Raw genomic sequence first — 27,962 nt, 5'->3', positions numbered from 1 at the left:
TAGCCTCACCATTACCAGGCAGTTTCATGAGTTCCCTGAAGTGACAGAATCACCATTGTCCCACTCTTCCCTTTACCAGGAGCTGTAGCCTCCATCTCCCAAGCCCTGCCATAGTGTCAGCACCCTTCCTGAGCCCAGTGGAGCATCCCCTGGGGAACCTGCAGGACAGCAGGAAATTAAATAGAGTGCAAACTGGCAGAGGAGTGGGAAAGAGGGTGCAGCAGGACTGTGAAAGCCTAACCCCCCTCTGCTGAACTGCAGCAGTTATTTGTAGTGCTGAGGAGTGGGAAACAGGAGTTAACACAGCTTGGGCAAACGTGGAAGCAAGTTCACCTCTGAATCCAGAAAGCTGGAAATAAAAATTTATTATTTATGGGAGTAACAAAAGGTTCTTGATACATTGCTTGCCGGGAATTGTTTTATTTTTACCACATACCTCATGAGCATCCACAACAGATCTTCAGTGAAGATGATTTCAGAATGTTTTTTCAAAAACATGTAACTCTGTGAAGAGCAGAGCAGTTACAGTCCCAAAACTCTTCCCCATTTTCTTACATGCCTTCAGCTCCATCTCCTGGGAGCAGCTCTCAGCACAGAGCCTTGGACATTGCTGCCTGGAGAAGCTGTAGGAAAGAAAGATTGTCACCCCTTTTAGAAGGAATTATTCTTGTCACAGTCCCATCCTTCCTGCCAGACTATCAGCAATGGCAGTTCCAGCAGTCTGGAAGCACTGCAGGCTACACTGACCTTTTTAGCACTTTTGTTTAGATTTGTGTCCTTCTGGAAAGGTTGCAGGTTCCCCACATTCCCTGTGTTCCATCAGAAGACCTGCTGCTCCTCCTGGGAATCCTGCAGTGAAGCCCTCCAAGGCAATATGCAGAGAATGGGGTAAAAAAGTGGGTGTTGCGGAGAAATCTTGAAGACAATGCTACTTGAAGGCAATGCTACTGCAGGGATGGTGAAGAACTGAACTTTGGAATAATTGCTTCACAAGACAGACAGTCTGAGTTCCATTTCCCTGGAAAACAGTCCTGCTGACAGTCTGTTGCATTTTTTTAAATCTAAAATGGTTGTGCCAGGTCCCACAGGCTGGGCAGCTCAAGTGACCTTTTTCCCAGAGGGGAAGGGGGAACTTCTGTTCAGCATGACTTAAAAAACCCAACAAAACAACACTTCTAAATCCTGCTTAAATATGCCAGCCTCTGAACAGTGGTATTTTATTTCTCCTTACCCATAATACAGTATTTATTTTGTTTTTAGGGGGATGAGTAACTTCATTGATGCATGCAGATGTTTTGACCCCCTAATTTACACTCTGGTGGCAGGACATTTCTCACCTTACCAGACACAAGCAGAACAATTTTTGACCCTGTGTAATTCCGTGTTCTTAACTTAACTTCCACAACTACTCTTTTTAGTACAAAAGTGACCACATAATTCTAGTTGATCTCTAAAAAGTAGGGCAGCACTATTAGTTGCTTCTAAAATAATTCCTCCAAATAAAACCCACCCTGAAATACATCAGTTGTTCGGTGAGGAGCAGAGCTGCAGTGTTCTCTCTGGTGGGTGTTTTCTCAGGCTGGCACTTGTGTTTAACATAGTAAATCTTTCCAGAGTTTACTTTTTTACTTTCCAGAAACTTTTCCAGCATAAACGTGAATGTTTTCATGCAGCTGGTGAATTTTTTTGAACAGAACTCGTGGAGTTGCAGAACTGAAGTCTAATTGGAGCTATTGTGACCCTGTAAGGTATACAGCAGCAATTAATGTCTCTGGCAGTGCTGTTGACTTTAAAACATTGAGATGAAAATTTCCAAACCATTTCTGTTATCTGAAAACACTTTGCCCATTGATTTTCAGCTTACATGTAGAATCAAGAGTGCTGTTCACACTTTAAAGCTAAACACCTGCCTGCATGTGTGCAGGAGCCCAGCCTTGTCATTCATGTTGGTGTCTCAACATTCTGCCCTCCCAGCCTAGAGCTTTGAGGACAAGCCTGTGCTGAAGGTAACATTTCCTTGAGTTGGAGCTGCTGGCTACAGAATCTTCTACAAAATTAACAAAAATAGGCTCACTCACTCGCTCTCCCCACTGAACTGCTCATCCTGTGTGGGTAAACAGATTGCAAGGAGACAAATGGGGGATGAAACAAAAAAGAGCAGAACCTGGAATTCCTCTGCAGTCAGTGGGCAGATGGAGCCACAGAGGTGGCACCTGGGACAGAAGGTGATGGTTTTGTCTGTTGTTAAAGCAAACTTTCTCTGCTCTTAAATCCCTCAGCACACTTGGAGGTGCTGCTGTGACCTTGCTTGCAGGAACAACCTCATTCCCCTCCCTCTGTTTATCAGCTGAGTGACATTAAACTTTTGCAGGGCTTGAAATCAAAGTCTGTTTTTTTCCCCCATCACTTTTTCTGCGGGCCCTACTCCAAAGGTTGTTAAACTTGAGAGGGACCTTGCCATGTGCTAAGAAGGCTCCATGTGCAGGGGCAGGTGATGAGGGGAAGCCTCAGCTGCATTTCTCACTGCATGGAAATGATTGGAGACTTGAATCCTCTGCTGAGAAGTCTGTAGTGGTAAAAGCACATAAAATAGAATCATTAAGGCTGGAAAAGACTTTTAAGATGATTGAGTCCAACCTCAATCCAACTCCCACAACCACCAAACCATCTCCTGAAGCTCCACATCCAAGTGTTTCTTGAACACCTCCAGGGATGGTGACTCCACCACCTCCATGGGCAGCCCATTCCAATCCCTCACCACTCTTGCAGTGAAGAAGTTTTTATTTAATATCCAACCTAATCCTCCCTGGGACAATTTAAACCCATTTCCTCTTGTCCTATTGCTGGTTACTTGGGAGAAGAGACAACACCAACCTCTCTGCAACCTCCCTTCAGGTAGCTGTAGAGAGCAACCAGATCCCCACTTCCCTCAGTCACTCCTTGTACAACGTGCCCTCCAAACCCCTCACCAGCCTCATAGCTATTAATAAATAAATCTAGTGGTAAATGGTATATGGTATTATAATATAATAATAAATAAAATTAACAATAGTAATAATAACAACAACATATCTGTAGCCTGAAAAGTCCCGTTAGTAACTTTTTCCTTTTAATATTTCTATTTTCAGGTGAATGAAATTTACCACGATGAATCCCTGGGTGTTCACATAAATGTTGTGCTGGTCCGGATGATCATGTTGGGATATGCCAAGGTAAGAAGACTTCTTAGCCAGTGCTCTGCCTTTGTCTTCTTTGTCATTACAGTTCCTGTGCATCACATGAAGTGCTGTGGAAACAGAAGCCTGCTGCACAGGGAGTTCCAGAGAACTGCTTTCCCTGCTTGGCACAATGCTAAATGGGCTTGTGCCCTCCTTCCCCTTGTGACTTAGGCACAGGACAGGCTTGCAGCCAGAATACTGCATTCCTTTTGAGTCCTCTGGGCATTTAATCACTTGAGTAGAAGCAATCATCTTGGTTGACCAACACAGCTTGCTGGCACAGCCCCTGCAAGCAGCCTGCTAGTGTAGCTGTCTCCTTGTCTCATCCTGCACACACCCCCTGACTGGCTCACAGCACACCTCTCCACTTTGTACCCTCTGCTTTTTACAGCACATGGATTTTGCTGGCAAAATACACTCAGGCAGTTTTGAAGCAAATACTTGTTAACTTGTTCAGGATGAGAGGAAAGCAGTAGTGCTGCTCAGGGCTTGATAAAGCTCATACCTGTTTGTTTAACTCAGATGTTGAATTTGGGCAAGTCAAAAGGTCAGTTGGATGTTTGTCTTGGAATTAAGTTGTAGGCACATGCTGTAGCACAGAAGTCTGATAAAAGCAGCTGTGAAATGTGAGTTTGTCAGCAGCCACTGAGTGGCAGCATGGTGTTTTGCACCACTGTCCTGTGTGTTTGGGTTACTCACTGCCCCACACAGGCCGTGCCCATACGAGCAAGTTCCACCAAAAGAGATCAGAATGTCCTTCTTCTATCTTACCATCAAGTTGTGTGTTCCTCCCACACACCCCAGGCTACACACAGCAAGGCAATAAATAATTGCACGGATGACAGGAACATTAAACCATCTTAAAAAAACCCCTAAGGCTGTACCTGTGTGTGGTCACTGTTAACATACGTGGCCCTTTCCCAAAGGAAAGAAGGCTGTCAGGGCTTAGAGTGACAGGGTGTTAGGAGGAGAGACATGGGGACCTGGTTGATGCTCTGAGAAGATCAAAGCTTGTCTGAATTTCCTGCCTCTGGGGGCTGTTGTGCCTGACGTGTTGCTCTTGCAGTCCATCAGCTTGATTGAAAGGGGGAATCCCTCCAGGAGCTTGGAGAACGTTTGTCGCTGGGCCTATCAGCAGCAGAAGTCAGACCCTGGGCACTCTGAGCACCACGACCATGCCATCTTCTTAACCAGGCAAGATTTTGGGCCCGCTGGTATGCAAGGTAATGCAGCTGAGCTGGAGAAAAACTGTCTGGACTGGGTGTTTCTTGGCTGGCCTCTGCCAGAGAAGAGGGAAACAACTGAAAATCATTGTCAGGTGGTCATCCGACAACAGGAGCTCATGGCAGTGAGCAGTTAGGCCTTTATTCAGCAAATACCTGGAGAAGTGATGAGTTTTAAAGACTTATTGAAACCTGGTCCTGCTGGGGAAAGCCTGTGCACTCATCAGAATGCTCTGCTCCCTGTCCTGACTTTAGAAAGGCCCAGGTGGGCAGCCTGAGCATGTACTCATTGCTCTATTGAGGAGAGAAAGAACTTCCACCCATTCTAAAAAGCAAGTAGACCTTGCCACAGTAGTCCTTGCCATTTCTATCTAGCTCTAGCAGATTAAATTTCTTACTTGGGACATGTAAGTAAATAGCTGTTGACTTTCTTCAAACACCAGTAGTTTGTGTGGGATGCAGGGGTTCACCAGGAACACTCAACACACTTTGCATTCAACCTCACTTCTACTTTTTGTATCATTCCCTCCGGGTTTCTTTTTATAGAAGTGTACTTGACTCCTGCATCAGTCTTTCTGACTTGGGAAATTCTTGCTAATGGGACTTAAATGCACAAAGTGTGGTTTATGGCAGTGGAGATAAAAAAAGCATCTGAGTGAGACCATATTTTGGCTGTCCAGTGTGAGATGTTTTAGAGATTTATGGGGGATACCTCCATGCTCCCTTCACCTTTCAGAGTCTCAGTTCTCCTTCAGCTCTGGGCTGACATGCCTGGAGCAAAGCTGGTGAGATGTTAGGCAGACTTTTCTGTCCTCAGAAAGGTTTTAGCTTTTACTGAGGAAAAGACAGGCACCATGCAGCAGGCAGGATGTAGGTGAAGGTGCAAAAAATCTCTGCCTCTTGCTTGAACAGGAATCTTGTGTGCTTTGGGTGGTAAAAGTGTAAGTCCTGAAAGCTGACAGAGTCTGCTTACTTACTCTGCTCAACAGCAATTGCAAAGGCAGAAAGAAATTGACAATCAAAAGAAGACAATCCTAGCTTCTTCTCAGGTAGTAAGGTTACTGTGGGGGGTCTTGTTTACAATAAATGTAATGGGTAAAAGAATGGGCCATGATTTCTCTTGGTAGGATATGCTCCTGTGACTGGCATGTGTCACCCTGTCCGCAGCTGCACTCTCAACCACGAGGATGGCTTTTCATCAGCTTTTGTTGTTGCTCATGAAACCGGCCACGTGTAAGTCCAACTTTTACAAGATTGCCCACAAAACAGGGGCTGTGTCCTGCTTGCTTTCATGTGGTTTGATTTCAGTGGCTGTGAAAAAGCCACCCTAATTTTGTCTCCATCCCCTTGGAATGCATCAGTGGGTTAAGCTATGAAGAGCTCAGTGAGGGAAGAAGGGAAGGGGAAGAGGGAGGGGGAACTTGTTGACTCAAGGGTGAGACAGTGGAACCCGGGAAGGGCCAGGCAGAAGAGACAGTAGCTTGTTAAGCATCCTGAACTTCTGTCTTCTCATTTGGCACCTCTTCAGGAGTGGTAAAATTAGGTTGGGAGTATCTGAGGAAGCAAAGATCTCTGTTTGCTGTCTGGGTGAATTATTGACAAGCACTGAGGATCTGATTTTTGTCTTCCTTAAGTAGCTCAGGCTGCTTGTGCAGCTCCTGGGGAGGAGCCCAGCCTGACTGGAGGTGACCAGGTCACTTGCATGTTGAGCTCTCCTGGGTGCACACTTGGAGCTGTGAGGTGCTCTTGGGAGATGTAACGTGGTATCTTGGTGTCTGGATAAGTGAGTGCACAAATGTGAACAATTCCCTGTCTGGATGAACTGCTCCCTAATGACCAGAATTGTTCTTTGCCTTTATGTGAAGCATAAGGGAAGTCTCCTCATCATCTAGTTAGTTTAGTATTGGTGTTAACAGATCTAGTCCTGGTATTAACAAATCAAATGAAGTGAAAGAATAAGAATAGTCAGAGAGTCCTGATGTTCTGGCACCACAGATGAGCTCAGACCATGGGTGACACCTGCACAACGCAGAGAACAATTTCATTTTGCATGACTACACGTGCACAAGACCCTGTTTTCTTTACAGTGGCTTTAGCAGCAGAAGAGCAGGATCTGCCTGGGCTCTGATGCCAGTTCTTTGTTGCAGGCTGGGGATGGAGCACGATGGGCAAGGGAACAGATGTGGGGACGAGACAGCGATGGGGAGCGTCATGGCCCCCCTGGTGCAGGCGGCCTTCCACCGCTACCACTGGTCCAGGTGCAGCGGCCAGGAGCTCAAGAGATACATACAGTAAGGACCCCAGCACCTGGGGCATTCTGATCTCTCTGAGGAAAGGTACAGAGCAGGAGGGGTGCTTCCTCACCTCGGGCTGTGCTCTGAGCCCACGGCCTCCTCGCGAACTTGGCAGGAGTCTCTGGGAGGTCTGGTGTCAGGGAGCTGGTGTTTTCCCAAGGGTTTGGATTACTCAAGGAGTTACACTGTGAACTTGGCAGGGTGAAGCCCTGAACTCAGAAACTAGAAAATGCTGTGGAAGAGAGAAGGCTGCATGCATGCCTGTGTCTGAAGCTCTTCTGGCCCTGGTCTCCCTCCATGTATCTACTTCTTCACAGAATCCCAGAGTGCCAGGGTGGAAGGGACCTCAAGGATCCCCTGCTCCAACCCTTCTGATATTATTGTTTATCTGAGATCTCTCAGCACCCCAGAGAGCTGAGACTTCAAACTTTCCAAAGTGGGTGAATCCACCCCTTCCCCTGGGAGACCATTCCAAGGTCTGACTGTCTTCAGTCATTTTCCTCATCCAGGTCTTATTCAGGCTTCCTTCTCCGGTGGTTTTCCAGTCAAAACTGAGTGAAACCTTCATGAGCTGACCCACATTTCCTACAGAGAAAAGGAGTTTTGCCTCAGTAAGGATAAGTACATTGATCTTGCAGATCTTTTCATGTTTTTTTTTCCTTCTGTGTGTTTTCCCACAGCTCTTACGACTGTCTCCTGGATGACCCTTTTGAACATGACTGGCCCAAGCTGCCCGAGCTGCCAGGCATCAATTACTCCATGGATGAGCAGTGCCGCTTTGATTTTGGGGTTGGCTACAAGATGTGCACAGCGGTACGTCCCGGGCACACCTTCCCTCAGCATGGCTGGGGCTCAGGCCTCAGGTAACAGCTGCAGTGATGCATTCTCTCCTGAGCAAAGAGCAGTTCATGGAGTAATTTAAACAGCTCTGGAAGGAGGCAAGAGGTTTCTGGGTGAGACCCAGGCATTCGGGTTACTGGTCAGGTGGGTGACACAGCCTGCGTGACACAGACCTGTCAAAAAAGCTCATTTTCCTCCCACTTCTGGGGGTCTCCTCCTTTCTTCTCACCAGCAGGATTGGGGCATGCAGGGGATCACTTTTCTTTCTTCACTGCCCTTTACTTTCTGGGGCTACCACACTTCCTGGTAGCCATGTATGTGATACAGCTCATATCCTTACCTGGAAGGTATTAATAATCTAATGTTGAGTTTCATCTCATAAATATTCTGCTTTCCAGTTCCGAACCTTTGACCCCTGCAAGCAGCTGTGGTGCAGCCACCCAGACAACCCCTATTTCTGTAAGACCAAGAAAGGGCCTCCCCTCGATGGGACAGAGTGTGCCCCTGGAAAAGTGAGTATCCTGTTTTCCCTAGGCTTGCATTAAAAAAAAGAACAACAACAAAAAAATCCAATTGATGCATTCCTTTGGGTTGCAGGGGAGAGAGGAAAATGGGGAATTGCCTGGTGTCCCCTGGGTGGAGCTGCAGGAAGGGAAAGGGAGGGAGTGGTGCCCCCCCATGGGGCTATTCTGCAGCCTCTGCAAGGTTTGATGCAGTAGTAGGAAGTAAAGTTTGGACCAATAAACCCCAGTTGAGGTGTAACTCATTCTCAGCCTCTTCTATAGCCTTTTTGTGGGTTTGTTGGGTTTTTTTGTTGTTGTTGATTTTAATTCTTGTCTCATCTGCAAAGTGTCTTTAGGAATGCACAGCAGCAGATAATGCCCTTACTGTGGGACTGCTCCTTAGTGCTTGTGGTCCAGGCATCCTGTGGCTAAATGTTTGTGCAGGCTTGGGATTAGCTCTTTGTTTTTCCCTTTTTATGTCCCCTATAGTGGGTGTCCCGCTCCTTATTAATTTTTTATTATCAAATTATACTCAAATAAATGTTTGGTTTGCAAATTCCATGTATTTTGAGGTACAGGACAGCCACTTGTACCACCTGAGTGTGCCCTAGCCATCAGCAAAGCAACACCCTGCCCAGTGACCAGCCCTCTGTTCCAGCCTACATGTATCAAGTGTGATATTTGGCTTGCATGAGGGGAAAAAAAAGAAAAAAAATGGAAAGAAAACTTCATCCTGCTAATAAGCAGAGTATGAAAATTCCTTTCTGGAAGGTGGCAGCAGCTTAGACTCAGAGGAAACAATTAACTTTACTGTGATGGTGTGGGTTTGTTTTCTGGTCTCACCTGTTCTCCTTGCCCCCTCCTCCCAGTGGTGCTATAAAGGTCACTGCATGTGGAAGAACGTGAACCAGCTGAAGCAGGATGGCAACTGGGGACCCTGGACCAAATTTGGGTCCTGCTCCCGGACCTGCGGAACCGGAGTTCGCTTCCGAACACGCCAGTGCAACAACCCCATGTAGGTCTGGTGAGGAGGTGACATGGCACAGCTGGGGTGGGCTCTGCCAACGTCCAGCTTGGGTTCCAGCCCCTTAAAAGGTGGATTTGTGCAGGGGGACAGCATCATTTTTGGCAAGGGTCGCTTTTTAGCAAGGAAAGTGATACCTTGTCTGCTGCTTGCACCAGTGAAATCTGTTTCCTCTGGTCAGTTCCCAGGCAGATGAACAGAGGTCTCCTCCTCCCACAGCACATGTGTCTTGGCTCTCTCTGCCTCTTCACTGTGAGGGTGAGGGAGCCCTGGCCCAGGCTGCCCAGAGAGGTTGTGGAGTCTCCTTCTCTGGAGCCTTTCCAACCCCCCCTGGATGTGTTCTGTGTGTCCTGCCCTGGGGGATCCTGCTGGGACAGGGGGTTGGACTAGATAGATGATCTCCAAAAGTCCCTTCCAACCCCTACCATTCTATGATTCGATGATTTTTAGAGAATCCAAGAATTTCTAGAGAAAAGCTTGTGGAAAGCCATCCTAAGGATTTATCTGACATATAAGAAAGTGAAGGATATGTGTTGTGAGAGCTCAGCAAGCTGCAGGACAAACTTAGAGGTTCTCTTCCTGTAAATTGCCTCTTGGCAGCAAATATGTGCAGGTGTGTCACCTCTGCACTCCAGCATGGGCCATGGGGACACATGGATCAGCCCAGAGGTTACACTGCAAGTGTGTGTGTGTGTGTGTGTGTGTGTGTGTGTGTGTGTGTGTGTGTGTGTGTGTGTGTGTGTGCAGTGTCACTGCTCTGTCCCCATTTCTGTCCCTTCACACACCCGTTTTGCAAGACTGGAGATTTTTCCCTCAGACAGAAGAAATCTCTCCAGACAGACACCCAGAGGGCTGTAGAGTCTCTCGAATGTTCTCTTCCCAGGCCCATTAATGGAGGGGAAGATTGTGCTGGTGTCAATTTTGAGTTCCAGCTCTGCAATACAGAGGAGTGTCCAAAGCACTTTGAGGACTTCAGAGCTCAGCAGTGCCAGCAGCGCAATTCCCACTTCGAGTACCAGAGCAGCAAACACCACTGGCTGCCCTACGAGCACCCTGACTGTGAGTTCTCTTGGCTGCTTTCTCACACATCAGTCCTGGAGTCTCCCAGAGCTTGGGGGGGTCTTGGTCATCAGGCGTGCAGAGTCAGGCATTACCCAGGCAGCACATGTCCAGATGGTATTTTCAGAAAAAAGATCAAGGAAGTTAGAGAGCAAACCCCTCTTTTTTTCCACCTGGCTGTAGCACCATTGTCTCATAGACCTCTTTTTCTGTATCCCTGTGGTGTTGTAAACTCAGACCTGCTCCAATGGGATGGGAGGGAAAGCTGCTTTCAGAACAGTGAGCACCCAGTCCTGCAAGAAGAGCTCAAATGATAGGCCCACAAGTCCCAGAAAAGCAGAATCGTTGCTCTCCCCTCCCCAGCTCTCTGTTAGAGGTCCTTTCCATCTCTGCCATGTTCTCTCTGCTCCCACAGTGGGCTGTGTTTCTGAAGCACATCTGGATTCATGCAGTGCCTTTTCTTTCCTTTGCACCCAGCTAACAAGAGGTGCCACCTGTACTGCCAGTCCAAAGAAACAGGAGATGTTGCTTACATGAAGCAGCTGGCACACGATGGGACTCGCTGCTCCTACAAGGATCCCTACAGCATCTGTGTCCGTGGGGAGTGTGTGGTGAGTGGCAGCTTCCCCGTGCCCTGGGGCTGCAGAGCATTCCAAATGCTTGGAATCACAACAGCCCAGCCAGCAGTGCAGAGATGGATATTTCTAAATGGAATATTTGCAGCATTAGATTCCTCATAATTCCTTGAGATTTAAATGAAACCAGGGAGATGGCACAGCCCTGTTCCATGGAAACACTCTGCTTCGGTGGATTGTTTCATTTGCCTGGTTTTTTGCACTTAGTTTTGTGTCTGAGAAGATTTGTGTCTGTTTTTTCTGTCTTTTCCCATCTTTCTTGGTCTTGAAGTACAGTGAATATAAAGCCACTTCCCACATGAAAGATTCTCCCTGACCAGATTTGGGAGTGATTTGTCTTTGTATAAAATAGATGGGTGCTGGGAGGTAATTTCCTCTGTGCATTAATTTTGCCATGGCTTCCCACCATAACTAAACCTGACGAGCACTGACAAAGCCTTCTCTTCTTTCCTTGCTCCTCTGCAGAAAGTGGGTTGTGACAAGGAGATTGGCTCCAATAAGGCTGAAGATAAATGTGGTGTCTGTGGCGGGGACAACTCCCACTGCCGAACCGTCAAGGGAACCTTCACCCGCACCCCCAAAAAGCTCGGTAGGAATCACATTCCGTGCATCTGGGGGGCAGGTCCTGTTGTTTCTCTTGTACCAGCTGCTTTTGGTGACAGGTCAGAAATGCCACCTGCTTCAGGGTAGCAAAACACGAGTTGTAAGCTGGTGTGCACAGCCAGGTCAGTCCTGGGAAGGACGTGAGCTGCTGAAAGCAGTGCGCTCTTCCTCCCTGCTGAGAGCTTCACACTGAGTGCCCTGAGCAATCCCCCAGGCCAGGCATGGTCAGTTCTGCTTTAGAAATGCAGAAGCCCAGCCAGGCAACTTCTGTGCGAGTTCTGCTAAACAAAAGGAGCTGTTCTTCACACAGAGAAGTGCAGAGGAGATGGAGATGCTTTGCCTGACACCAAGTGTAGCAGCCTCTGCCTGTAGCACTAGAGGAAACATTTTTTTCTCTCTTTAAAGATGAAGCTTTTGACAAGCTTGTCCTCAAACCTCAACTCAAGAGTTTCAAAGGCAAGGCTGAATTCTGTGCATATCAAATGAGCCTCCAGGTGTCAAATTAGGTTTTTGAAAAATTATACTGTCAGAAATTGCAGGCCATCAATCAGATAAATAAACTAAAAATTAAATTCAGCTGAATTCTGAAGCAAATCTAAAAAATGTTTTGGCAGGAATCCTCATTTCTCATGCCTTGCAAGCTGAGTGAGTGGGATACAGGGGAACCCAGGGTAGCACTCTGCCAGCTCAGAGCTGAGAATGAGCTGGGTGAAGCTTTCAGACAACACTTTGGGGTATTTTGCAACTCATTTCATAGCAGTAATAATTCAAGATCTCCTTGGACTTCTTCAGACTTGGATTTACTTACTGATCCAAAGCAGGATTACCCTGCACATTTTTCTGTGACTATTTTCTGTTTTAAGTCCTTCCTATATTGCTGCTTTTTTTTTTTTTTTCCAGTGTGAGGCAGCTCCCTGGAAAGTGCATCTCCTGTGTGAGGGGGAGCAGTCATGTCAGAAACATCTGTCTGACAGAACTGTTTTCAGATGGAGCAGAGCAAGGCCAAGGGTCTGAGTGTCACTGTCTGCACAAGGAGATTAGAGGCTGGTAGTTGCTGCCACAAGGGAAGCTCTGCTGCAGCCTGAGTATTGAGATTTGGACAGTGAGCAGGCAAACTAAACTTGGAGAAAGATAAATGAATGCGACTGGAAATAAAAGTAGTCTGTTGGAGGTACTTAATGATTACAAACCAACAGGAAAAGTTGACAGTTTGTAATGCTCAAATTACAGCAGAGAGCCTTTCTGGAAGGGATGGTTCCCTGGAGGCTGATGGATTGGACGTGGAATAATGCAAGAATCATTCAAAACCAGACTTTATACTTAATGGACTCAAGCACAGACTAAAACATGCTACTGACCCCACCTGGCTCAGCACTTCTGCCCGTGGGGCACTGAGAGCCATGGTGTTACCTGCTGGGGTGAGGGTGTGTGGCTGAGTGTTTGTCAGTGCTTGCCCTGTCTGGAGAGCAGAGCAGTGCAAAGTGACAGCCTGTGCTGGAGGCAAAGCTGCTGCTCACCAACCACCTCTCTGCAAATGTTTGTGAAAGGGGGAGAAGTGTTTATGAAATGCTTTTTGTTTTACAGTGACTTTGGCAATCTAGTCATTAAAAAGATTAATTGACCTCTTCCAACAGGAAAACATTTAAGCAAGAGGTGCCAAAAAGAGTTCAAGTTTCTGGAAAATGAAATCTGCAAGTATCCACCTTAAAACCACCCCACCTGAATCTCCACTGCTCTGACTTTCATTGACTATTAAAATTTGCTAGATGTGTCTTCATTCTGCTTTCCAAGCATTTAAATACCAACCCTAATTTACACTTTCCACTTGTAAAGACCATCTGGCTGACAAACAGTCAATGAAACTCCAAGAGTGGCTCCCCTGGCACTAATTGCAGGCATTCTGTTTAAGGGCAGACAAGAGGAGCCTTCACCCTGCCCAAAGGAGCTCGCAATGTTTCCCTTTCTGAAACAAAGGAGTCTAAAAACACCCTGGGTAAGTCTGGAGGGCTTGCAGGAAGAGAGGCATCCACAGCAACTGGAGAAGGCTTGCTGCAGATAGATAGCTCCAAACCAGGCAAAAGCTTTGTGTTTCCTATGCTCAGAGGGCTGGGGGTGAGGAGATTGGCAACGTTTGTTGCTCAGGCACTCTTCAGCCAAGGCCATGGCTTTACATGTCCCTGGCTCTTCTTTTTCACTTGGATCTTGTAAAAAAAATGTAAAGGAAATATGAGTATGCCATGCACTGGGAGTGCTTCCAGTGCTCTTGTTTACAGCCTGATACAGCAGTCCCTGTGGACAGGTTCCCAGGAGGGGTTTCAGTCTCCCTGATGACAGTGCTTACACAATGGTACACTGATCACCTGTTGGACTGGTCAATAGCTGAAATTTAATACAAGAATCCCTTTCTTTGGGAATAGCTTTTTACTTTTAATTGTGGAGGAGACCCTGTAGCTTCCTTCAACTCCCTCAAGTGATGTTGGAGCAAGGAGGGAAAAAGCCTCTTCTCCTTAGTAAACTGTGAAAGGAGCAGAGGGAATGGATGGAAGCTGTGCCAGGGGAGGTTTAGGCTGGATGTTAGGAAATATATTTTCACTCAGAGGGCTGTCAGGCATTGGAATGGCTCAGGACAGTGGTGGAGTCACCATCCCTGGGGGCATTTAAAAGGCATTTGGACCTGGTCCTTAAGGACATGGTTTAGTAGTTGACTGGTGTCAGTCAAAGGTTGGACTGGATGAGCTTGGAGGTCTCTTCCAACCTAAATGTTGTGTGATTCTGTGGTCTTGGGCAGCCCCATCATTTCTGCAGTAGCAATGTAGCTGATGCCTTTTCTGTGCAAGTGCTCAGTTTGGGTTAACTTGCATACAGGCAAACCTGTGCTGATGGGCAGTGACACTCTGCACTCTGCAGTCTGGGATGTCTCAGAAGTAAGCAGACTCACTTGTCACATTAAAATCTGTGATGCCAGCAGGTGAGCTGGAACCTAGAGCCTGGCTGATGAGTGACTGGAAAGGACACTCAGGAAGCATTGCATTTCTCCCAGGGATGCCAAGGAACATAGGAAACCTGGGTTTGCCTGAGTTTTGCCTGAATTGATGTGGCCCAGAGCAGTGTAGCTGGTCAGGTGACAAATAGATTTGTAACTGGTTCCTCCCTGAGAGAGAAGAAAGCCCAGGAGGTCCTGTCAGCCCTGTTACAAAGCTATTTGCTCCCTCTCTCTCTGCCCCTGCCTGCAGCTGGTGATGGATGCCCTCTCCTGCAAGAAGCTGGGTCATGCAGCCTGCTCCTAACCATGGCTATTACTTTTTCTCCCCATCCCTGCTTTCTCCACTGACTGCTCCCCATGCCAAAGGGTACCTTAAGATGTTTGATATCCCTCCTGGTGCTCGACATGTGTTTATCCAAGAAGACGAGGCTTCTCCTCACTTTCTTGGTAAGTGTTTCTCTTCTCAGGTTTAGCTTCCAGGCATGCTGAGCATCACAGGGCAGTCATGCAAACAGAACCTGAGAAATGAGATAACCAACATCAAGTGTTTCAAGTAAATACATGTATTCAACACTGCATGTTACGGGCTGAGTCCCACAGCACCAGCTCAGCAAACCAACATTGACTCCTGGGTTGAAGCCAGCCCCCAGTCTGCATGTTTACTAACAAAAGGTTGTCACCACTCACATTTCATGGGCACTGCCAGGGGAAAACTGGGTATTCTGTCATGTGAATCAGATTTCAGTGGCTTTAATTCTCATTTGCTGCAGATGGTAAGCAACAGCTGTTTTAATGGAAAGAAGATTGTGATATATTTGCAGTCCACTTAATTTCAGATTTTCCTCACACAGGACAGTTCATACTGCTCTCAAGCAATTTGTGTCTTACTGCTTACCATTTTTTAATGCTTAAGGGATTTTTGGCTCCCAGTACAATGGTGAGACCTTCCATGGATTTTAATGGCCTTTTAATCAGCCCCTCATGTGCTCGGGCAGTGTCTGAGTTGTAAACCCTCCAGCCAGACTGGGTTAGCTACTAAAAGAAGTAGAAATAGGAAAGAAATTAAAAAAAAAAAAAAAAAAAAAAAAAAAAGGAGGAAATTGTTTCAACTGTGATAATGTCAAAGGGGGAAACTTACTTGGCTTTTGTGGTCCAAGAGCTTCATTTTGGAGCAAGCACAGCCTGAGAGTAACTCTCAGAGAAGCTTTGCTCTGGCAGCCAGAGGCTGTGGTACTGCAGAGCTCCTGCTTTTGGATTACTGTAGCACAGGAACTTGCAAGGCTTCTGCATCATTTTTTTAACCATGGTTTATGGTGTGTAAGAAAAAGGTGGAGGGAAGAAAAAGAATGAGAGTCCACCTTTCAGATTTCTAATATATTGGCTTATAAGGAGCATGATAATCCCCATGCTGCCTGACTTGGAAGGTTTGGTGCAGAAATTAAAATCCAAGCACTTTCCCAGGGGTTAAAATGTCCCAGCCCTTTGCTTACTAGTTTTAGCATCTGGTATGTGCAAATATACACAAAAGAAAGTGAAATGTGATGAAAAATGTCCTTTTCATGGACAAAAGAACTACACTGCAAGTCTGCTGAGAGGCCTGTTGTACTAATCCCAGTAACACCAGTTTGGGCCTTATGCAGAGGAGGAGGGGGGTTCTGAAGTTCCTTGCTGCTCCCCGTGCTGCTCTGGGAGGTGCAGAGTGCCTGGGAAGAGGTGCTTCTGCCTGTCTCTAGCCCTGTACCTAGATCTCATTCCCATGGACAAGGAGGCACAAAACCAAAGCCAATATTTGGGTGCATCAGATTCCATCAGACTGGAGTTTGGAGGCCACCACTCGCTGGTGTGCTGGGCTGGTTTGCAAAAGGCCTTCTGGAGTGTCTGCTGTCAGGCTGGCTGGAGGCACCAGAGCTGCTGGGGGGTGCAGGGAGGCACGGCTGCCACTGTTTCCCATCCTTTTAGCGATTAAGAACCAAGCTACAGGACACTACATCCTGAATGGGAAAGGGGAGGAGGCCAGATCCCGATCCTTCATCGACCTGGGTGTGGAGTGGGAGTACAGCATTGAGGAGGACATTGAGACTCTGCACACTGCTGGGCCCTTGCACGACGCCGTGGTGGTGCTGGTAGGTGTCACACTCAGGAGTGGGAACCTGCTGGGCTTGGGCTGAGACAAGACACGTGGCCAAAGCCCTGTCCTCACCATTGCCTGGCCCTGCAGTGGGGCTGGGGCACTCACAAGCCCAGGAGGGCATTGGGCAGCAGTGGGACACTCTGAGTGGACCAGAAAAGAGCAACTCTGAGGGCAGTCCTGCTCTTTAGCCAAGAGTTGTGTGTGTGTCTGTGTGTGTGTCTGTGTGTGTCTGTGTGTGTCTGTGTGTGTGTGTCTGTGTGTCTGTGTTTGTGTGTGTGTCTGTGTGTGTGTGTGTGTGTGTGTGTCTGTGTGTCTGTGTGTGTCTGTGTGTGTCTGTGTGTGTGTGTCTGTGTCTGTGTGTCTGTGTGTCTGTGTGTGTGTGTGTCTGTGTGTGTGTGTGTGTGTCTGTGTGTGTGTCTGTGTGTTTGTCTGTGTGTGTGTGTGTCTGTGTGTGTCTGTGTGTGTGTGTGTCTGTGTGTGTGTGTGTCTGTGTGTGTGTGTGTTTGCCCTTGTGGCCAAGAGGGCCAATGGTGTTCTGGGGGGCATCAGGAAAAGTGTTTCCAGCAGATCCAGAGAGGTTTTCCTCCCCTGCTACTCTGCCCTGGGGAGACCACACCTGGAATACTGGATCCAGTTTTGGGCTCCCCAGTTCAAGAGATGCAGGGATCTACTGGGGAGAGTCCAAGAGAGAGCTGGGAGGGTGAGGAGGGGACTTGAGCATCTCTGCTGGGAAGGAGGAGTGAGAGCCCTGGGGCTGTTCAGCCTGGAGAGGGGATCTTAGGAATGTCTGTCAGTATCTGAGGGGTGGGTGTCAAGAGGATGAGGCCAATCTCTTTTTGGTGCTGCCCACTAATAGGGCAAAGAACAATGGGTTCAGGCTAGAACATAGGAAATTCTACCCCAAATTGAAGAGAAGCTTCTCTGCTGTGAGGGTGAGGGAGCCCTGGCCCAGGCTGCCCAGAGAGGTTGTGGAGTCTCCTTCTCTGGAGCCTTTCCAACCCCCCCTGGATGTGTTCTGTGTGTCCTGCCCTGGGGGATCCTGCTGGGCAGGGGTTGGACTGGATGAGCTCTAAAGGTCCAGCCCCTGACATCCTGTAACTATGAAATGTTGTGGTTGCACCATCCTTTCACCCTGAGATGATGGTGTCCTGTGGGGCCAGCTTACCCTGCCAGCCTAGAAACACTTCTTAAATGGCTCAGCACTGATCTTGCTATTGTTTGTTCTAACCATGAAGACAAAACCCAGTTTTTTTCCCCAGTTAACCACCAGTTTCCATGTCTCCCCTTAGAGCCAGGAGGTGGTTTCTTTAATTGCAAAGGAATCAATCAGAGGTGTGGTTTTGCAGCACCACTGATGTTTGGTTATTCATAGATCATCCCTCGGGACAACGACACCAGATCCAGCCTGACTTACAAGTACATCATTCACGAGGACTCAGTGCCCACCATCAACAGCAACAACGTCCTGCAGGAGGACACAGACACCTTTGAGTGGGCCCTGAAGAGCTGGTCACAGTGCTCCAAACCCTGCGGGGGAGGTAACCAGCTGACCCCAGAGTAATGAGTGACTGATACCAAAAGTGGGAGAGTAAAAGGTGGCAGGGTTAGTGAATGCTTTAGAAATCTGAGCCCGCCTTGTATTTTAAAAAGCAGTTTGGTATTTTTGGGTGCCTAAATTTAAAATATCTGAAATGCCTGAGTGTTGGAAGGTATCACACTTCCTGCCTTGAGAGAGAGAAGTCCTTTTTGGGTGTTGAAATTCAGCACCCAAAGCTGCTTTGGAAGTACAAAACTCAGGCTGAGATGCTCCTGAGGCTTCCTGGTGTGTGTGTGGCTCTGAGCAAGGAGTGGGGAGTGCAGATGTCCAAATAACTCTTACTACAGCCAAGCAACTGATGTGTCCTGGAACAGCCCTCACGTGAGCCTTGGGATCATTCCCAGGGCAGCTGGTGACCTGCTGCTTGATGGTCTGGAGGGAATTCCTGCTCTCTCAGTGCTGTGGTTTGTGTGTGCTACAGAGAGGAGGTGAAGGGATCACAGCTGCCCCTTCCAGCCTTAAAAACCTGTCCCAGTGTCACAGCATCCTCAGGGTGCTCTGCACCCATCTCGGGCCTGACAGCTGATGCAATTGTGAGCATATTTAAATACTTCCCAAACACCTGTCACCTGAAGCCATTCAGTAAGCCACAAAACTTGACTTTAAACAACAAAAATTCTATACGAGGATGTGGGGGTTTCCCTGATTTTTTCCTGAACCCTTTTCCAGGGTTCCAGTACACCAAGTACGGGTGCCGCAGGAAGAGTGACAACAAGATGGTCCATCGCAGCTTCTGTGAAGCCAGCAAGAAACCCAAACCCATCCGGAGGATGTGCAACCTGCAGGAGTGCACACAGCCCCTGTGAGTCTGTCCCCTCCTGAGGGAGCAGGCAGCTCGACCTACGGAAGGCTGAGCTGTGGCAGCGTAACTCCTTCCTGGTTGTTTTTTTTGTTTTCCCCCAGGTGGGCAGCAGAGGAGTGGGAATACTGCACCAAAACCTGCGGGGGTTCTGGCTACCAGCTCCGCACCGTGCGCTGCCTCCAGCCCCTGCCCGACGGGGGCAACCGCTCCGTCCACTTCAAGTACTGCACCGGGGAGCGGCCCGAGAGCCGCCGGCCCTGCAACCGCCTGCCCTGCCCCGCACAGTGGAAAGCTGGGCCCTGGGCTGAGGTAGGGAACTCCCTCTGCCTGAGGAACCTCCCTGGGCTGGAGTCTGGGGAAGAGAGCAGAGGGGGCAGCTGGAGGTGAGGCAGCAGCGTGGCCAGGTGGCCAAGAAGGAAGATGTGTCAAATGTGTGGCCTGGGCCAAAAACTGTCTGGCAGGAGTAGGGAAGTGATCCTGCCCCTGTGGTGAGGCCACAGCTTGAGAATTGTGCTCAGTTCTGGGAGCCACAGTGTAAGAAAGACATTGAGATCCTGGAGCTTGTCCAGAGGAGAGCTGTGAGGCTGGTGAGGGGTTTGGGGGCACATTGTACAAGGAGTGACTGAGGGAAGTGGGGACCTTGTTGCTCTCTACTTGAAGGGAGGTTGCAGAGAGGTTGGTGTTGTCTCTTCTCCCAAGTAACCAGCAATAGGACGAGAGGAAATGGGTTTAAGTTGTGCCAGGTTTAGGTTGGATATTAGGAAAAAAATCTCTTCACTGCAAGGGTTCTCAGGCATGGAATGGGCTGCCCAGGGCAGTGGTGGAGTCCCCATCCCAGCAGGGATTTAGGAGTCCAAGAGCCATGGTGCTTAGGGCTGGGGTTTGGTGAAGCTCTTGCTGTGCCAGGGCATGGTTGGACTCGATGATCTTGGAGCCTTTTCCAGCCAAGGTGATTGTGTGATACCCTCCATAACATCAGCCTTCCCTAACATCTGCTTGCAAAACCAGTTGCCTGACCCTGGGTTATTTTAGACTCATTAATTTTTAGCCCATTGGTGCCAGAGCTGAATGTCCTGAGTTGTCCTGTTCTGTTCCCCAGTGTTCTGTGACCTGTGGGGAGGGGACAGAGAGCCGGCACATCTCCTGCCGCGCCGGGGACCGCTGCGATGGGGAGAAGCCAGAATCTGTCAGGGTTTGTAAACTGCCTCCCTGCAATGGTAAGAGAACCTCTGACAACCTTCATTACCAGGGAATTAAAAACATAAATAGAAAATGGAACATCCTGAGCATTAATGAGGTTCCTGGGAATCCTCATGACATTGTTCCTGTAGAATTTTCTGGAAAGTTTTTTTTAAGCCTTCTTATGACAACAAAACCTTTCTTCCTTTGGGTCCATGTCTCAGTCAGATTTGGGCTTTATTTGGTTTTGTGAAAGCCCTCGTGGTGGTCCTGACACTGATTGCCAGCTGGTATTAAAAATGGAGTAGGAGCTCTTGGAGTTTTTCCCCAGCAGGATTGTAACCACTGGCCTCAGCTCTGTGGAGGTGTCTGCTCCTGTCTGAGGAGGGACAGAACCCGGAGCAGTTACAAAGCGTTGTATCCACTAGGGGGGAGCAAATCACTGTCTGCAGCTCTACAAACGGGTGAGGTTTAAACTCCCGGCTCTCACTGGTGATAAAAATACTTTGATCTTGTGCCTTAACCATCCCCTCGAAGCACCTGTACCTGAAGCAGCACTTGAGGGCAGTGTTGGGTTCCTGCCTTTCAGAACTGAGCAGCACACAGAGTGCTGTGCCTCTCACCACAGGTAATGCTGGGAGCTCCTGGCTGTAGGACCTGACACCCCCTCCATGGGACACCCTTGTCCAGGCCCTGGTGGATGCTTGCTGGGGTTTGGGTGTTCAGCATGCACCCCATCTCCCCTGCCTCAGGGAGTGAAGGGCCAGAAGGTTCTCCCTCATCTCCCTGGAGCTGTCAGGAATATCTGCTGCAGTTGGGGATTGCTTTTGCACTCCCTGGCACCCTATAGCATTTCTCTTCCATTTCATGAAAAAAACAGAAGTCTGTGTATGGGAGCAGAGCTGCCAGCTCTTCCACCACGTGCCTTGGTTGAGCTGAGTTTCTAGAAGAATGAGGACAACTCCTGTAGATATTCCACTTAAGATTTTGATGTCTCTATGACTAGAAAGAAACAGGAGGCAGAAGTTTATCCTGCAGGTCCATAGCAGTCAGTTGAGCAGCTGTGGCTGTGCCAGATTGGAAGAAAGATTTTCTGGGCAAGTTCCACCGCAGAACCTGTATGGAACAGATCCTCCAAAAGTCTTTTTTTTTTTTTTTTTTAAGTCAGCAGGTGAAAACTATCCCTGCTTTGCAACACAAGATGCAGGCTGCAGGAGAAAGCAGGTTTGGTTTAAGTGTTAGTCCCTAAATGCCAACTTTCAGCCTGATTTCTCACCAGGCAATGTGCTTCGAGTTACAGGGATGTCTTCTGCATGGGCTGGGGCAGTCCCAAATCCACTGGGAACATTTTTGTAGTTGATTTCAATTATATCCTGGTAGCTTCACCTCCTACACAGTGCCAAGGGAGCCAAAATGCTTTCTTTTGTCTTCTGCTCTTAGTTCCTGGGAAGCGAGTAACAAATTGCACGGAGGAGAAGGCTTTCCATGGCCTGCAGCAGGAGGAGGCAAGCCCTGACACACTGGCTAGGAAATGGTCCATTAGGGTGTGCAGAATTAAAGCAAAAAATAAAAAAAAGGGATTATGTGAGTACACAGCTCCAAGATGGGGCAGGCAGAAGCTGCTGCACGTAGAGAAGTACAAAAACAAATCTTTGCTCTGTTGCTCGAGTTGTGCAATCAAAACCATCACAAACCACCATCAAAAAATTAGCAGTGAGAGAAAAGCAGGTGCTTTGTCACCATGGAAAGGCAAAAACTACTGTTTGGTCCTTCCTTTTCTTTTTGGTTTGTTGCTTTAAGCCATCCTGTTTGCATGGTCTATCTATGATGCAAAGATTTGTCTTTTCAATATTAGCTTTCCTAGTTTAGCTGAATTATGAATGCAGCCCTTGAACTCCCTGTGCTCAGTGCCAGCTGGAAATAGTCTTGTAGCCTCCTTGTGTCCCTGTGTGAAGCTGCAGGTTAATGCTGGCTTTGCTGAGAACCAACAGCCATCTGTCCAGGGGAGCACACTGGGATTAGGAGCAAGGGAAATGTTTATGTTTCCCACTGCACCCATGTAATTTGCTATTTAAAACCAACAGCCCCACTGAGGTGCATGTGTGTCATTTCACTGAGTTCCCTGGAATTAAGCAGATTTCCTCGGATCAAAAGGTTGGGCTGCAGTTAACACTTTAAAATAGGGAAGCTCAGTTGCCTGGCAGGGTGGTGACGTGTGGTGAGGCAGCATCTGCACACAGGTGACAAAAGTGTCACAGGACAGAAAGCTCCCTTAATTTCAGAGCTCAGTAAGTGGTGTTACCTGCCCTGCCTTGCTCAGTAAAATGCTGACTGCATAATTCTAACTGTTGTGGAGGACAAGTGGTAGAAGGGATCCCCTCCATTGCAGGGGTTCACTTTGTGTTACTGCTGCCTTGTCCAAGGTCACCTCTGCATCTCTGTTGGTGGAGCAAACATCCAGCAAATGCTCAAAGAAACACTGACATTTTGGGGATTTCTAATAGATCTTTGACTTCTTTGAGATCTTTTCCCTGACTGAATGAGATGCCACACACTTAACTTCAAGGCATCCTACATCTGAACAATCTGTTAAAACTTTTCCATCAGTTCTCCAGTTACAGTTGGGCTTTATCCAAACAAACCTTTAGCCCACTATAACATTTTATTTTAAACATTCTGCCAGAGGCAGAAGCATCTCAGGTTGTCCCATCACTGATGAAACACAGACAGAACTTTGTCCATGCCCAGCTCAGTGTCCCCCAGGCATCTTGGTGCCCTTCACCAGGTTGCAAACAACATGATGTTTGTTTTGCAGATGAGCCCTGCATGGGAGACAAGTCCATCTTCTGTCAGATGGAGGTGCTTGCTCGTTACTGTTCCATCCCAGGCTACAAGAAGCTGTGCTGTGAGTCCTGCAGCAAGCGCAGCAGCACCCTGCCCCCCCCTTTCCTCACTGAGCCTGCAGGGACTGAAGAGGAAGCTGTGTTTGATCAGAGCCATCTGCCAAGGGCCGTGATGGTGCCAACCCCTGCAGCACCCCATCACCCAAAGCTCCTGCCCGGGAGGAGCCCTCTGGGCAGGCTCCCTTTTGCAGAAGAGGACACAGCCACACACATCTCCCTGGCCAACACCAAGCCCAGAGGTGCCGAGTTCCCCCAGTGGAGAGCTCCTCAGGCAAGGAAGGCTCCCAGGCTGCTTGCTCTGCTCCAGCAGCTCCCTGCCAACAGCAGCAGCCTCAGCCCTCCTCACCCAGCCCTGATGCTGGCAGCAGCTGCTCCTCTGCTGCCAGCTCCTAACACCACAGCTGGGGCTCCATCTCCAACCAGAACCTCAAGGAGGAGTGAGAAGCAGGCTGAGAAGAGGTGGCCTTCCAGGTCCTCCTCTGTGGAGAGATGAGTGTGACCACCCTGTGGGGGACAGCCATGGGAAGAGGCTTTGTTTGGTGCTTTGGGTTTCATTTCCTCTCTTCTGGAGACTTTGGTGCACGCTGCTTTCCACCAGCAGGACACTGCAGGTCATCACCTCGTTTCCCTTGTAAATACAAAGAACAAGAAGTGCTGGTTCACTTTCTGGTCACCTCCTCCTCCCCTGCCCAGCCTGAGCACTTGGGAGGACACCACCAAAGAGTATCCATCCCAGCAGTCAGCAGGAGCTGCTGAGGGCACCGGGCAAGCTCTGGTACAGAAAGGTGGCCCTGACCTCAGTGCTCACCTCACTGGGTTTGGTTCCCAACACTCAGATGTGGAAGATGCCCTGGCTGTGAGACCAACGTTTACACTGACAAAAGACTTTGGCAGTGGAACAGCTGAACCCGTAAGACTTTTTTTTTTTTTTTTTTGCTAATTTATCTCTATAAATGGATATTGGATGAGCACATTTGCAGCCAGTGTGTAAATACTGTATATTGCAGAAAATCAGTATTATTTTTAGGAGTTTTTTTGTGCTGTCAGACAACTGTTTACCTATGCTGTGTTCTGGACAACTGCGAGGTGCCTGCCATGGAGTTCTGCCTTACCCACATCCCCAGAGGTGACCTCTCAAGCAGCATTCATTCTCATAAAAGGAGGAGTTCCAGACTTGGATGAATTACATCTGCTGACACTTGGAAAGGGTTTTGTTTGTTGGTTGGTTGGTTTGGGGTTTTTGTATCAACAACGTGATGCTTTCTTTTGAAACAGAGAGGGGGAAAAAAAAGGTGTAAACCTCCAGGTCTGAGTCTAGGTGAGCTCTTGGTCATTTCCCAAGCTGGAAAAGCCCCATGGAGGTGGACACAGGCACCAACATGAGCAAGCTGTGGCAAGACTTGCATGAGAATTTTGTTTTGTTCCTACTGGAAGCATTGATTTAAAGGTGAGGAAGATATTTATTTCTGGGCATGGTTCACCTCCACAGCTCCACAACCACAATGCATCTGACTGCAATAATGTACTCCTAATTTATGTCACTAACCATCCTGGTCACAGGCCACCCAACCACACTCCCTCCTGTGTGTTGCTGTAAAGTACTTGTATATAGGGTTGAGAACTAAAGATATTTATTAAGAGTTGATTTCTTGATAGTATTTTATGTACTAAATATTTACACTAAGGGCAGTTGACTATTCCTTTTTGCCAAGATGAAATAGAGAGATGGAATTAGGTACCTGTACATGCTATGTCATATGGATAGAACAGAAATTTAAGCTAACTAAACTACTGTAGAGAAATTGTTGATCTTATTCTATTAAAAAGGAAAAAAGTCTCATGCCAGTTTCTTATTACAGGTATCCTTAATTTCTAAACAGGTTATTCCAGTTTCATGTGCAATTTCTGCTTCCCTGTGGAAGTCCTCCTGATGGCCCATTCCAGGAGCAGTGGATGGAGCCTCTGGAAGGCTGCAGTGTAGATTAGGCCCCCAGGGATGAAATTCTTGAGCCACCTGTAGTGGATTTGCAGAGTCACAGGGAAGAACCAAGGATGAAAACTGTTGTCAGGTGATCAGCCAGGTAGGTTCCTCCTGCTGGGCTAGAGTGTGAGGTCACCCTCTGCAGGACACATCTGTCCTCCTGCTGGTGGCATCTCCCCCCTGAGGGACTGACTCAGCACCTCTACAGAATTGCTGCTACCTTTCTGCAGGGCTTTTGAAGGGCCAAGAAATGAGCATCAAACAGGTGGTGCAGACAGTGCCTGAGCCTCAAACAGACAAATAGGGTGTGTGTGTTCCTTTGAAATTCCCCAAAAGGCAAATTCTCTTTTCTCTCTTTATCCTTCACATATACACAATGTGGGTGTAGATAATCCTGGTACCTTTTTGGTTTCTTTTCTAAAAGCTGATTCCTCCTCCTATCAAGTGTACACTACTGAGACTGTTTGTTGTACTGGGAAGCAGGCAGCAATAAAACCTTTACCATAACAAGTCTTGGTTGGGTTTGGTTCACTTAGGGGGGTCAGGCTTTTCATTTTTATGAGTCATGCTGTGCCAAAGGAAGGGGCAGCAGGTATGACTTTTACCACCTGGCACAAAAAAAAATAAATATTTGAATTCAATATTTAGCTTCATTTTGACTAGCAGTTGTGCTGCTTTTATCATGGGAGAGCACAAGTTGCAGAGGAATGGGGGGGGGACAGGCAAGGGCTTCAGCCTCCCCCTGTGCTGCAAACACATGGTGGGGCATAGGCCCCTGCTGTGGTGGGCTGCCCTGGGATCTGCCAGCAATATTTTGGTGTTTCGTCTGTAATTACTGATTTTCATGCTAAGTGATGTCATAAAAAACTCCAAATGATGTTTAAAAAAAAAACACCAAGCAAAATTAATAGGAGGAGGCCAAATTTCCAGCCCAGTGTGTTGACAAGAGAAGTTTGTACCACTCAGTTTGGCTTCTGGTCTCAGCCAAACTTGTGTTTTAATACATCCTGCCAAGAGTTCCCTTCTCCAAGTGGGTTCTTGACAGTTTCAAGCTGGGCAAGTAAATCTGAAGTGTCTGGTTGAATTCACATTCTTGTAGAGAATTAACATCTTGCAAGCAAGAGTCTTAAAAAAAACCCATGATTAAGCTGCACTGAAGCACCACTTGAGAGTGCTCAGCAGCCCCACTGAGCAGTTGGCAGGAGCTGTAGGCTGGGCTGGGCTTGCCCCGGGAGGAGACCCCCCCCAGGTGTCTGTTCTGAGAGATGACAGCTTGTTAAAACTGCTGAAAACTCCTGCCAGGCCAGGGGTAAGGCTTCCTGGGACACCATTCAGCTGGTGACTCCTTAAAAAAGTCTGGGAGGTACTTGTGAGCACAGTTTAAGGCTGTCAGCATTTTAATTGTCATTAAGGGAGCCATCCCAGCAGCTGAAGTGTGTTGGGAGCCTCTGAGGTCAAAACACAAGTCCTTTTCCTTTTCAGGTCTTTAAAATGCACAAAGGAAGTTCAGGCTTTGGTAAATTGGTACCAACAGAATGCAGCCCAGGCCTGGTTTCTTCCAGGGGCTTTACCCTGTAGAAAGAGGAGTGCTGGACTCTGCAGGGAGGAGGCAGCTCCCCCTTCCCCTCCTTTCAGGATGGCTGCTTTGCATTTCACATGAAGACAGGATGAGTATTGCAGGAAGCACAATTATGGCAGTGCATTTAAATAAACATTTCATGTGCTTCATAGTGCACAGGTCCTGGACCCAAATACCTGGAATTCCACACTGATCACACTGAGGAGGGTGCAGCTCCAGCTATTCCAGCACCACCTGAGGAGGTTCATGCTCTCAACCAGCCACGTGCTGCCCTGACTTGGGAAAGGCAGCACTCGAAATAACAGGAGCACAGGAAATCTGTTAAAACCTGAGGAGTGCTTTCTGAGCCTCAGAAAAATGCATTTTGAAAGCCCTAAGTGACTCACTCAGTCTCCATTGGCAGTGGGTGAGAACCACTCAGGTGTTCCCCATGTGCCCCGATGCACTCAGCAGGGATAAAAGCAAAGTTACTCAAACTCCAAGAAACACCTGGGCAGGCAAATGCAAAGCTTTCACCCACCTGAACTGGCAAAGAGGCAGGAAAGGGTAAAGATGTCTTTACAGGAGCCTCAGCCTTTGCTGTGAGGTGCTGCAGAATACCAGTTCATGCATTCAGCCCCGGGCTGCCCTGGGTGCAGGGAGCGGGTGTGAAATTGCCTGTGGCACTGATGAAAGGTGAGCTGCCTGCTGCTGCCTCTGCCCCGCCGTGACCTCTGAGAGCTGCAACCTGAGCGCTCCTGTCCCACGGGGACACGCGTGAGCTGCATCCTGCGGGAGCACCGAGGAGCCTTGCCCGGGGCAAGCGGAGCTGACACCCTGCAGGAGGGAACCGCAGCAGGGACCCAGCGACTGTTCCCACCGAAGCAGCGCGGGTTCCCTCTTCACGCTAAACTCATCGCTGTGGGTCCCACGACCCGACCCGGTCCCGGCCCAGTCGCCGGAGCGGCTGCTGTCGCCCGCGGCACCGGGAGGGGAGCGGCGAGGCCGGGCTGAGGTACCCCCCGAGTCCACTGGGGCCTGGCACCCGCTCGGGGAACGGCGGACACGGACCGGGACGGCCCCGACGGCACCACAGGGCCCGGCACCGCGCGCCCGCGAGGCCCGGTACCGATCCGCCCACAGCCCCAGCCCCCGCTCACCGCTGCACCGCCCGTTTCAGTACCGCAGCTCCTCATCCGCAGCGCCGGTCCCGGTTCCGCTCCGGGCAGTGAGGATGCGGGGCGGGGCCCGCTCAGGTGCGCGCAGGCGGAGGGCGCGTGAGCTCATTTGGGCCCCCGGCTCGTGCTCCCTCCCTGGTGGTGCTGGGGGAGGCCCCCGGTCCCGCTGCTGTCCTGCAGGCACCGGAGGAGAAAAACGAAGCGTGAGATGGGGTCGGGGGGAAACCGAATCCCTTGGGAGGCCCCGCTCG

The 27,962-nt window shown here is 48.7% G+C and overlaps 1 protein-coding gene and 1 long non-coding RNA gene across 5 annotated transcripts in view; one reads left to right on the top strand and one right to left on the bottom strand.

Moving 5' to 3' along the window:
* ADAMTS3 (ADAM metallopeptidase with thrombospondin type 1 motif 3) overlaps window positions 1-25,485 on the top strand; it is a 149,493-nt gene extending 124,008 nt beyond the window's left edge. For 3 of the 4 annotated variants that reach the window (XM_071744174.1, XM_071744173.1, XM_071744172.1), the window contains 17 exons: window positions 3,129-3,212; window positions 4,285-4,441; window positions 5,569-5,674; window positions 6,589-6,732; window positions 7,416-7,548; window positions 7,974-8,087; window positions 8,948-9,093; window positions 9,986-10,161; window positions 10,639-10,772; window positions 11,262-11,385; window positions 14,749-14,829; window positions 16,342-16,505; window positions 17,886-18,051; window positions 18,780-18,912; window positions 19,014-19,221; window positions 20,012-20,129; window positions 22,907-25,485. In XM_071744174.1, the coding sequence (XP_071600275.1) occupies window positions 3,129-3,212; window positions 4,285-4,441; window positions 5,569-5,674; window positions 6,589-6,732; window positions 7,416-7,548; window positions 7,974-8,087; window positions 8,948-9,093; window positions 9,986-10,161; window positions 10,639-10,772; window positions 11,262-11,385; window positions 14,749-14,829; window positions 16,342-16,505; window positions 17,886-18,051; window positions 18,780-18,912; window positions 19,014-19,221; window positions 20,012-20,129; window positions 22,907-23,487 (2,769 nt within the window). In that variant the 3' untranslated portion in view covers window positions 23,488-25,485. Of the gene's footprint in view, window positions 1-3,128; window positions 3,213-4,284; window positions 4,442-5,568; window positions 5,675-6,588; window positions 6,733-7,415; window positions 7,549-7,973; window positions 8,088-8,947; window positions 9,094-9,985; window positions 10,162-10,638; window positions 10,773-11,261; window positions 11,386-14,748; window positions 14,830-16,341; window positions 16,506-17,885; window positions 18,052-18,779; window positions 18,913-19,013; window positions 19,222-20,011; window positions 20,130-21,531; window positions 21,676-22,906 lie in introns of all 4 variants that reach the window. The other variant, XM_071744171.1, reaches the window with a different exon arrangement.
* Window positions 405-27,962, bottom strand: LOC139796264 (uncharacterized). The gene is made up of 4 exons (XR_011725912.1): window positions 27,694-27,962; window positions 14,754-14,900; window positions 3,144-3,286; window positions 405-2,566 (listed from the first exon to the last, which is right to left on the bottom strand). It is a non-coding gene; the product is annotated as an uncharacterized lncRNA (long non-coding RNA).

The sequence above is a fragment of the Heliangelus exortis genome, chromosome 4 (assembly GCF_036169615.1).
Source record: "Heliangelus exortis chromosome 4, bHelExo1.hap1, whole genome shotgun sequence".
Taxonomy (NCBI): Eukaryota; Metazoa; Chordata; class Aves; order Apodiformes; family Trochilidae; genus Heliangelus; species Heliangelus exortis.
Note: the sequence above shows the minus strand (reverse complement) of the source record. Positions and strands in the feature narration are given on the sequence as shown.